Source organism: Scyliorhinus torazame, chromosome 7, assembly GCF_047496885.1.
Source record: "Scyliorhinus torazame isolate Kashiwa2021f chromosome 7, sScyTor2.1, whole genome shotgun sequence".
Lineage (NCBI taxonomy): Eukaryota > Metazoa > Chordata > Chondrichthyes > Carcharhiniformes > Scyliorhinidae > Scyliorhinus > Scyliorhinus torazame.
This window is the reverse complement of record NC_092713.1, coordinates 24695266-24708004: the sequence shown is the minus strand read 5'-3', so window position 1 is coordinate 24708004 and position 12739 is coordinate 24695266. Positions and strand designations below refer to the sequence as shown.

The 12739-nt window shown below is 58.3% G+C and overlaps 1 protein-coding gene across 1 annotated transcript in view; it reads left to right on the top strand.

Annotated features, from left to right (window-relative positions):
* The window catches only part of LOC140426097 (uncharacterized), a 309460-nt gene extending 304702 nt beyond the window's left edge, over positions 1-4758 (top strand). The window contains exon 5 of the mRNA XM_072510447.1: positions 3403-4758. Coding sequence (XP_072366548.1) covers positions 3403-3613 — 211 coding nt within the window. The 3' untranslated portion in view covers positions 3614-4758. The remainder of the gene's footprint in view (positions 1-3402) is intronic.
* Positions 4759-12739: the final 7981 nt, after the last annotated feature.

The window sequence follows — 12739 nt, the reverse complement described above, 5'->3', positions numbered from 1 at the left end:
AGCCAGTGGTAAACTCCCAGCAAAACCTGCCACAAATGACACTTAGAAACTTCTCCATTAGACCACGCCCTGCATGTTTACAAGAAGCGGTTAGATATAGCGCTTGGGGCAAAGGAGATCAAAGGATATTAGGGAGGGGGGAAGTGGGATTAGGCTATTGAGTTGGATGATCAGATATGATCATAATGAATGGCGGAGCAGGCTCGAAGGGCCGAATGGCCTCCTCCTGCTCCTATTTTCTATGTTTCTGTGTCGGCCAGCCTAATATTTCCTCCTTCGCCTTGTACAGGTTTTTAATTAATTGCGTTTCTGCATAGCGCAATGTGGTACTTTTCACTCTAAATGTGCGCTGTTGTTGTAAGTGAACTTTCAAATCAATTTATATGGAACATCTTTAAATAGGAAGAAGCTGGGAATTTTGGGTTGCCGTGTGACTGGGATAGAATACAGGACCAGGCAGAGAGGAGGCTGTGGACAATGTCACAATGTGCGTGTGATTTGTATTAGTGAGTAACCTCCACAGCAGCAAATACTCTTTCTAAATTCATTCCCACCACACTTTGCTGAGTGACATTTGGAGAGAATATTTGGAGAAGCATTTGGAAAGAGTCCCCAAAGCCAGTGCCTAAGCTGTTTATAAAAGATTGCAGAAATAGGAACAGACAGAATTCGGGGGAGCATTATTCCAGGAAGGACGAGCACTGATTCAACCATTGCAACCAGTATGAGTGAGGCCTTGACTCCGGCATCACCAGGAACGGAGTGAGGCCGAGAGTTCCTGCGTTGGGGCCGCCGATACACCCAGTATATAATCGTCATATCAGGTCAGCTCCCTTGGTCCATGGTGAATGGGCCGGTGGGGGGAGTTCTTGAGAGTCCATTTCATTAAGGGGGGTCACAGGAGGTAACTGCAAGTTCTTTTGTCGTACGCATCTGTTTTCTTTCATAAGGTGAGTGGGAGCTAATTGGTGCAGAGAATCTCATTATGATCCCGGTTGGATTGCCGGTATCAGGACTGGAGGCTCCTGAAAAGGCCAGGAACACTGATCCTCAGTATCTTAAGGTGAATAAATCTCAGAACCAAATGTTCTCAAAAAACATATGGATCACCTATTTTAGAATTGAGGCAGTGCATGATAATCCCAGAGCACAGGACTCTCACCATGTGGCTATATCATTGCTACTTTATTCTGTCACAGGCCGTGGTTAATTGCTTTTGAAGGGATGTAGGAAAGATCAGAGGGAGAGGGGCCTTCTTGCCATTTTACATGCTTCCAAGCAACCAATTGCACAGTCAAATTAATAGAGAACAGAGATCAGGACCTGAGCCCATCTTGCTACCCAACTGTGATGTACAGCACGGCAAGGTGGAGTGGAAAAATAATCTACGGGGGTTTTTGAAAGGGGCGCAGTGCACCAATGGGGTGGTATAAAGAGTGTAGGTGCCATACCAGGAATTCCAAACACAGGAAGTCCTGAATGCTTCCGGGGGACAGATAGCATGGTTGAATGATAACGGTAGCCTAGGACGAGAGGTGGTAACACCACTGATGCCCAGATGAGCAATGTATTTTCTTTAATTAACCTTTTTGGAGACACTTAGTCATGAGTCCTGGGAAGAGGGAATTGGTCCCAATTTCTCTCGTAAACATGGAAGAACTGAACAGTAAGTGTGGAATGGCTTCATTTCAATGGAAAATAACTCGTCAAACATTCTAATTGTGCTATAAAATCTTAATAGTGATTTGTATTGTTAAGTGTCTCACATACAGGCAATAAAGTTTTTTTTTTTCCAACTCTGTTATTCCTGTTGTAAGCTTTATTAATCTCAGTTAGGTTTTTCCCCTTCAACTTCCTGTTTATTATTTACCGTACTTTTTGGCAGCTTGTTTAACTCATTGCTGCCTCGTCTTTTAACCAGAAGATTGTGATATCACATCCCAATTCAGCACTTGAGCACATAATCCAGTCGGACACTCCAGTGGAGTACCCAGGGAATGCTACAGTGTTGCAGGTGCCACCATCCTCACATAGTTAATCTAAGGATGCTCTTTCTTGGATCATCCAAAATTCTGTTCCCTGGGCCCTCATCCACATCAAGTCACTGCGCTCGCTGACCTACAATGGCTCCCGGTGAAGCAAAGAATTTTAAAATTCTCGTCCTCGCGCTCCTGACCGTGTCCTTTCCCATCTCTCTAATCCCCTCCAGCCCGACCATCTCCATGAGATATCTGTGTTCCTTCAATTCTGCTCCCTTGCGATATCAATCCTTCCATCGTTGGAGGGCGAGGCCTTATAAGCTCTGCAACCCCCAACCCTAAACCTGCCTCTTCCTCCTCCTTTAGCAATACGTACAGCACAGGAACAGGCCATTTGGCCCCAGGGGAACATTCCTGTGATTACACTATTCTTCCCCACCGTTCTGTATTGAACGCCATCAACATATCCTTCAATTTCTTTCTCCTCCATGTGTTTACCAGGCTGCCCTTTGAGTGCAATTATGCTATTTGCTCCAACTGCTCCCTGTGGTTGGGAGTACTTTCTTTCTAACCATTCTCTGGATAAAGATGTTTTTTTTTGCTAAATTCCCACATTGGATTTTGTTTGTGATGGAGAAAGAAAATGTACGGGGCTAATTGATTCGGTTTGTGTAACAGATTAATCATTTGTTACAATCTGGTTGTACTTTAACACTGATGGGTAGCAGGCCATTGCTGCATCTAAATGAGCAATGCAACCCCAATCCCAAGCTGAAGCTATGTGCCTCCTCAATTTCCTTTGCAATACCAATTGGCTATGCCTTCAGCTGCCTCAGTACAAAGATCTGGAATTCCTTTCCTAAACCCCCTCTACTTCTCTACCTCATCCTCTGCCTTCATGATGCACCTTAAACTCTAACTTTTGACCACGTGTTTGATTCTCTGTCCTAATGGCTCCTCATGTGGGCGAGTGCGAAACGTCCTGTCCGATAACATGCCCGTGGAGCGCCTTGGGGATTTTTTTTGCTCTGTTGAAGGTGTCGTACAAATGCAGATGGCTGTTCTCGTGGTGTGCTGTACGCAGTGCTGAACCATGCAGTGACACAATAGAACAAAGCTGCGATCACAAAGCTTGTATTCACGAGCAATCTACAAATAGTTAACAAGTTAACATCTGTCTGTCAGCACGTACATCCCTCCAGCTTGCAGCAAATAAAATTACGGCAGATTTCTCTCAATAGTCCAGCACTTATTAAAATATGATAAATGCACATTAGTTAATTCTTACAGTGGGGCATAATTTTGCAGAATACATCTTTTCTAATCATTGGGCAATGTGTCGCTGGCATCTGCAGCACGCTGTGGTTTAATTTGAGTTCCCTGCTTCTGTTAAATAAAGGCATGTGTGTCTTTTTCGTTCCAGGACTCTCATCTATTGCTGCACCAGCAAGTACAGCAAAGCCAGAATGTCCTCGTTCTCCATCAGGGGAAGAAGTTTGGAGAAACGTGACAGAGGTAGGAACCTCCTGTGGCTGCCTGGTCAGAACCCAACAGCAGCTGCCGTGAGCAGGATGGAAGCAGGCAAGCAGGCAGCCAGACCGAGTAAGGGCCTTGGCCTGGAGCTGTGTGTCTGAGTGGAACAGCACATGCAAGGCCAAGACTCAAGGATAAGACTTCCTCCCCCCCACCCACCTCCCCCACCTCCTCCTCCCGGCGACAAAGGAAAACAGATTGACTCTTGGTGACTCATTTAGCTTCTGGAATGGGAAGAAATCTCAAAAAGAATCGAGCCTTTATTGCGAGTCAGCATGGACAAGAACCTTTATGAGAAGTAGGAACCTGCCCAAGCTTGCTTGCATTCTATATTTGCAGGGTAACTGTCACTGAAAAGGTGTGGATTCTAAAGGGCAAGAATGCAATAGCAGAAAGGAGGGAGACTCTTAAACTGAGCTTCCTGCTCTTTAAGGCCTGGTTAAGTTGTGCAGCACACCTCCACACAAAATGTATCACGCTTGCACTCTGGAAGTCAGTGGTTCTGCGAACTGTACGTTGCTGAGTCTGAACCTTAACGATAGCACTTTCTGGAAAAAATGGACGCAGCAATACTTTGTAAAAAGGAACTAAGTTAATAATAGCTCGAAAGCACGTATCAGCTGACAAAGGAACATTGTACAAACATGTTAAGAGTTGGGGAATGTAGGCGACTGCCAGCTCTGTGCCAACACTGTACACAGGCGGGAAAGAGAGACTACACGCAGCCCTCGTACTGTTTGCTTTCCTTCTGCAATGCAAGGACAAAAGTGAGGCTGTGCTTACCGAGTTGGATAACCCTGCCTGCCAGATGGACACTTTCATGTCTGTACAAGTGTTGGATTATTTCATTTCCTGCTTCGGAGCCTCCAAATGCTTGCACAAAAAGGCACTGGAGGAACTCAAGACGAGCAACCGGGGAGCCTTGTGTCGGCAAGGAGTCAAGCTGGAGCCAGCGGGGAAGGGAACAGCGGAACCACGAGTGTCTTCGTAATGAATCGCGCTGCAGTAGTCAGATATGTTTCACCATCTCGTATATTTCAGTAATTGGTCCACTTCAGTTAACCTTTGCTGCTACTTTAAGTGTAATACTTACACATAATAAGGACTTTGTACCAAATGCTTGCATGATTCTTAATTAGAATGCTGGTAAATTCATTTTTTTCTTGAAATGAAAGGAGCCCACTATAAGCATTTTAAATGGATCTATTAAATTAATAGGGTTCTTGTGGACCCTATGGGAACAGAATGAATTTGTGTGGTATTTATGGGTCGGACGTGCAGACTCTCAGAGAAGTGTTTCCTCAACCTGCAGGACTCCTTGGGGAGCCCATGGGGTTTTTATATTTTGGCCAGGATGTCCAACGTGCTACCTCTCGGTAAAGAGTATATTCCAACTCTGTCTCTGCCACTCTCATTATACAAATCCCCATGTACAAATGCACCCCACAGTTTCTCCGTAGAGGTTCGCATCAGAGACATGGCAGAACCTGGGTTATATTTTAGGCCTTCGCTGAGCCCTGGCTGTGACTGTAGTTTCCTCTTTGAATGCAATGCGGAGGTTAGACTATTTGCCTATTTTCATGAGTTATTCCCCAAAGATCCTCCCAACTTCATTGGGATATGTGAAAATTAACACTGGGTTCAAATCAGGGAACGAATCCGAGACCAAGGAAAGTCCCAAACCCACACGATACTCTTCCTCACAAAAGATTTATCTTAGTGTGCATATTGGACACAGCTGGTTCAAGGATCTCAAATCTGGGACGCTGTTCAATTTTTCAGGTGACTTTCACCGATGCCATTAAAATCTATTCAAAGAAACAATAAATATGGAGCTGGTCTCGGTAAGGATCCCAACCCACACGCCCAACCACCCCCGCAGCCCACACACCCAACCACCCCCGCAGCCCACACACCCAACCACCCCCGCAGCCCACACACCCAACCACCCCGCAGCCCACACACCCAACCACCCCCGCAGCCCACACACCCAACTACCCCGCAGCCCACACACCCAACCACCCCCGCAGCCTACACACCCAACCTCCCCCGCAACCCACACACCCAACCACCCCCGCAGCCCACACACCCAACCACCCCCGCATCACACACACCCAACCACCGGGCAGCACACACACTCAACCACCCCGCAGCCCACACACCCAACCACCCCCGCAACCCACACACCCAACCACCCCCGCAGCCCACACACCCAACCACCCCCGCAGCCCACACACCCAACCATCCCCGCAACCCACACACCCAACCACCGCGCAGCCCACACACCTAACCATCCCCGCAGCCCACACACCCAACCATCCCCGCAACCCACACACCCAACCACCGCGCAGCCCACACACCCAACCATCCCCGCAACTCACACACCCAACCACCCCCGCAGCCCACACACCCAACTACCTCCGCAGCCCACACACCCAACCACCCCCGCAGCCCACACACCCAACCACCACGCAGCCCACACACCCAACCACCCCCGCAACCCACACACCCAACCACCCCCGCAGCCCACACACCCAACCACCCCCGCAGCCCACACACCCAACCACCCCGCAGCCCACACACCCAACCATCCCCGCAACCCACACACCCAACCACCCCCGCAACCCACACACCCAACCACCGCGCGGCCCACACACCCAACCACCCCCGCAGCCCACACACCCAACCACCCCCGCAGCCCACACACCCAACCACCCCCGCAGCCCACACACCCAACCACCCCCGCAGCCCACACACCCAACCACACCCACATCCCACACACCCAACCACCCCGCAACCCACACACCCAACCACCCCGCAGCCCACACACCCAACCACCCCCGCAACCCACACACCCAACCACCCCGCAGCCCACACACCCAACCACCCCCGCAGCCCACACACCCAACCACCCCCGCAACCCACACACCCAACCACCCCGCAGCACACACACCCAACCACCCCCGCAGCCCACACACCCAACCACCACGCAGCCCACACACCCAACCACCCCCGCAGCCCACACACCCAACCACCCCCGCAGCCCGCCATCCCCGCAGCCCAACCACTCCTGCAACCCACACACCCAACCACCCCCGCAGCTCACACACCCAACCACCCCCGCAACTCTCACACACAATCATCACACAGCCCACACACCCAGCCACCCCCGCAGCACACACACCTAACCGCCCCCGCAACCCACACACCCAATCATCACGCAGCCCACACACCCAACCACCCCCGCAGCCCACACACCCAACCACACCCGCAGCCCACACACCCAACCACCCCCGCAGCCCACACACCCAACCACCCCCGCAGCCCACACACCCAACCATCCCCGCAACCCACACACCCAATCATCACGCAGCCCAAACACCCAACCACCCCCGCAGCCCACACACCCAACCACCCCCGCGGCCCACACACCCAACCACCCCCACAGCCCAACCACTCCTGCAGCCCAACCACCCAACAACCCCCGCAGCCCACACACCCAACCACCCCTGCAGCCCACACACCCAACCACCCCGCAGCCCACACACCCAACCACCCCCACAGCCCAACCACCCGGCAGCCCAACCACCCCCGCAGCCCACACACCAAACCACCCGGCAGCCCACACACCCAACAACACCCGCAACCCACACACCCAACCACCCCCGCAGCCCACACACCCAACAACACCCGCAACCCACACACCCAACCACCCCCTCATCCCACACACCTAGCAGCCGACAGCCCACACACCCAACCACTCCTGCAATCCACATACCCAACCACCCCCGCAGCCCACACACCCAATCATCACACAGCCCACACACCCAACCATCCCCGCAGCCCACACACCCAACCACCCCCGCAACCCACACACCCAACCACGCCGCAGCCCACACACCCAACCACCGCCGCACCCACACACCCAACCACCCCCGCAGCCCACACACCCAACCACCCCGCAGCCCACACACCCAACCAACCCCTCAACCCACACACCCAACCACCCCCGCAGCCCACACACTCAACCACCTCCGCAGCCCACACACCCAACCACCCCCGCAACCCACACACCCAACCACCCCCGCAACCCACACACCCAACCACCCCCGCAGCCCACACACCCAACCACCCCCGCAACCCACACACCCAACCACCCCCGCAGCCCACACACCCAACGACCCCCGCAGACCACACACCCAACCACGCCGCAGCCCACACACCCATCAACCGCCGCAACCCACACACCCAACCACCCCCGCAGCCCACACACCCAACCACCCCCGCAGCCCACACACCCAACCACCCCACAGCCCACACACCCAACCACCCCCACAGCCCACACAACCAACCACCCCGCAACCCACACACCCAACCACCCCCGCAGCCCACACACCCAACCACCCCGCAGCCCACACACCCAACCACCCCCGCAGCCCACACACCCAACCACCACCGCAACCCACACACCCAGCCACTCCCGCAGCCCACACACCCAACCACCCCCGCAGCCCACACACCCAACCATCCCCGCAACCCACACACCCAACCATCCCCGCAACCCACACACCCAACCACCCCCGCAACCCACACACCCAACCACCCCCGCAACCCACACACCCAACCACCCCCGCAACCCACACACCCAACCACCCCCGCAACCCACACACCCAACCACCCCCGCAGCCCACACACCCAACCACCCCCGCAACCCACACACCCAACCACCCCCGCAGCCCACACACCCAACCACCGCGCGGCCCACACACCCAACCATCCCCGCAACCCACACACCCAACCACCCCCGCAACCCACACACCCAACCACCGCGCGGCCCACACACCCAACCATCCCCGCAACCCACACACCCAACCACCCCCGCAGCCCACACACCCAACCACCCCGCAGCCCACACACCCAACCATCCCCGCAACCCACACACCCAACCACCCCCGCAACCCACACACCCAACCACCCCCGCAGCCCACACACCCAACCACCCCCGCAAACCACACACCCAACCACCCCGCAACCCACACACCCAACCACCCCCGCAGCCCACACACCCAACCACCCCCGCAACCCACACACCCAACCACCCCGCAGCCCACACACCCAACCACCGCGCGGCCCACACACCCAACCACCCCCGCAGCCCACACACCCAACCACCCCCGCAGCCCACACACCCAACCACCCCCGCAGCCCACACCCCCAACCACCCCCGCAGCCCACACACCCAACCACACCCACATCCCACACACCCAACCACCCCGCAACCCACACACCCAACCACCCCGCAGCCCACACACCCAACCACCCCCGCAACCCACACACCCAACCACCCCGCAGCCCACACACCCAACCACCCCCGCAACCCACACACCCAACCACCCCGCAGCCCACACACCCAACCACCGCGCAGCCCACACACCCAACCATCCCCGCAGCCCACACACCCAACCACCCCCGCAACCCACACACCCAACCACCCCGCAGCCCACACACCCAACCACCGCGCAGCCCACACACCCAACCATCCCCGCAGCCCACACACCCAACCATCCCCGCAGCCCACACACCCAACCACCCCCGCAGCCCACACACCCAACCACCCCCGCAGCCCACACACCCAACCACCCCCGCAGCCCGCCATCCCCGCAGCCCAACCACTCCTGCAACCCACACACCCAACCACCCCCGCAGCTCACACACCTTACCACCCCGCAGCCCACACACCCAACCACCCCCGCAACCCACACACACAATCATCACACAGCCCACACACCCAGCCACCCCCGCAGCACACACACCTAACCGCCCCCGCAACCCACACACCCAACCACACCCGCAGCCCACACACCCAACCACACCCGCAGCCCACACACCCAACCACACCCGCAGCCCACACACCCAACCACCCCCGCAGCCCACACACCCAACCACCCCCGCAGCCCACACACCCAACCATCCCCGCAACCCACACACCCAATCATCACGCAGCCCAAACACCCAACCACCCCCGCAGCCCACACACCCAACCACTCCAGCAGCCCAACCACCCAACAACCCCCGCAGCCCACACACCCAACCACCCCGCAGCCCACACACCCAACCACCCCCACAGCCCAACCACCCGGCAGCCCAACCACCCCCGCAGCCCACACACCAAACCACCCGGCAGCCCACACACCCAACAACACCCGCAACCCACACACCCAACCACCCCCGCAGCCCACACACCCAACAACACCCGCAACCCACACACCCAACCACCCCCTCATCCCACACACCTAGCAGCCGACAGCCCACACACCCAACCACTCCTGCAATCCACATACCCAACTACCCCCGCAGCCCTAACACCCAACCACCCCTGCAGCCCACACACCCAATCATCACACAGCCCACACACCCAACCATCCCCGCAGCCCACACACCCAACCACCCCCGCAACCCACACACCCAACCACGCCGCAACCCACACACCCAACCACCCCCGCAGCCCACACACTCAACCACCTCCGCAGCCCACACACCCAACCACCCCCGCAACCCACACACCCAACCACCCCCGCAACCCACACACCCAACCACCCCCGCAGCCCACACACCCAACCACCCCCGCAACCCACACACCCAACCACCCCCGCAGCCCACACACCCAACGACCCCCGCAGACCACACACCCAACCACGCCGCAGCCCACACACCCATCAACCGCCGCAACCCACACACCCAACCACCCCCGCAGCCCACACACCCAACCACCCCCGCAGCCCACACACCCAACCACCCCCACAGCCCACACACCCAACCACCCCCACAGCCCACACAACCAACCACCCCGCAACCCACACACCCAACCACCCCCGCAGCCCACACACCCAACCACCCCGCAGCCCACACTCCCAACCACCCCCGCAGCCCACACACCCAACCACCACCGCAACCCACACACCCAGCCACTCCCGCAGCACACACACCTAACCACCCCCGCAACCCACACACCCAACCACCCCGCAGCCCAACCACCCCCGCAACCCACACACCCAACCACCCTGCAGCCCACACACTCAACCACCCCGCAGCCCACACACCCAACCACCCCCGCAGCCCACACACCCAACCACCCCGCAGCCCAACCACCCCCGTAGCCCACACACCCAACCACCCCCACAGCCCACACACCCAACCACCCCCGCAGCCCACACACCCAACCACCCCCGCAGCCCAACCACCCAACCACCCCCGCAGCCCACACACCCAACCACCCCGCAGCCCAACCACCCCCGCAGCCCACACACCGAACCACCCCGCAGCCCACACACCCAACCACCCCCGCAACCCACACACCCAACTACACCCGCAGCCCACACACCCAACCACCCCCGCGGCCCACACACCCAACCACCCCCGCAGCCCACACACCCAACCACCCCCGCAGCCCACACACCCAACTACCCCCGCAGCCCACACACCCAACCACTCCTGCAACCCACACACCCAACTACACCCGCAGCCCACACACCCAACCACCCCCGCAGCCCACACACCCGACCACCCAGCAGCCCACACACCCAACCACCCCACAGCCCACACACCCAACCACCCCGCAGCCCACACACCCAACCACCCCGCAGCCCACACACCCAACCACCCGCAGCCCACACACCCAACCACCCCGCAGCCCACACACCCAACCACCCCCGCAGCCCACACACCCAACCACCCCGCAGCCCACACACACAACCACCCCCGCAGCCCACACACCCAACCACCCCCGCAGCCCACACACCCAACCACCCCGCAGCCCACACACCCAACCACGCCCGCAGCCCACACACCCAACCACCCCGCAGCCCACACACGCAACCACCCCCGCAGCCCACACACCCAACCATCCCCGTAGCCCACACACCAACCACCCCGCAGCCCACACACCCAACTATCCACACAGCCCACACACCCAACCACCCCCGCAGCCCACACACCCAACGACCCCGCAGCCCACACACCCAACTATCCACACAGCCCACACACCCAACCACCCCCGCAGCCCACACACCCAACGACCTCGCAGCCCACACACCCAACTATCCACACAGCCCACACACCCAATCACCCCCGCAGACCACACACCAACCACCCCCGCAGCCCACACACCAACCACCCCCGCAGCCCACACACCCAACCACCCTCGCAGCCCACACAGCCAATCACCCCGCAGCCCACACACCCAACGACCCCGCAGCCCACACACCCAACTATCCACACAGCCCACACACCCAATCACCCCCGCAGACCACACACCAACCACCCCCGCAGCCCACACACCCAACCACCCTCGCAGCCCACACAGCCAATCACCCCGCAGCCCACTCACCCAACCACCCCCGCGGCCCACACACCCGACCACCCGGCAACCCACAAATCCAACCACTCCTGCAACCCACACACCCAACTACACCCGCAGCCCACACACCCAACCACCCCCGCAGCCCACACACCCGACCACCCAGCAGCCCACACACCCAACCACCCCACAACCCACACACCCAACCACCCCGCAGCCCACACACCCAACCACCTCCGCAGCCCACACACCCAACGACCCCGCAGCCCACACACCCAACTATCCACACAGCCCACACACCCAACCACCTCCGCAGCCCACACACCCAACCACCCCCGCAGCCCACACACCCAACCACCCCGCAGCCCACACACCCAACCACCCCCGCAGCCCACACACCCAACGACCCCGCAGCCCACACACCCAACTATCCACACAGCCCACACACCCAATCACCCCCGCAGCCCACACACCAACCACCCCCGCAGCCCACACACCCAACCACCCTCGCAGCCCACACAGCCAATCACCCCGCAGCCCACACACCCAACCACCCCTGCAGCCCACACACCCAACCACCATCGCAGCCCACACACCCAACCACCCCGCAGCCCAGACACCCAACCACCACGCAGCCCACACACCCAACCACCCCGCAGCCCACACACCCAACCACCATCGCAGCCCACACACTAAAGCACCCCTGCAGCCCACACACCAAACCACTCCCGCAGCCCACACACCCAATCACCCCCGCAGCCCACACACCCAATCACCCCCGCAGCCCACACACCCAACCACCATCGCAGCGCACACACCCAATCCCTCCACTTTCACCTCTGCCCCTCCACACCTAAATCCCCACAATTGT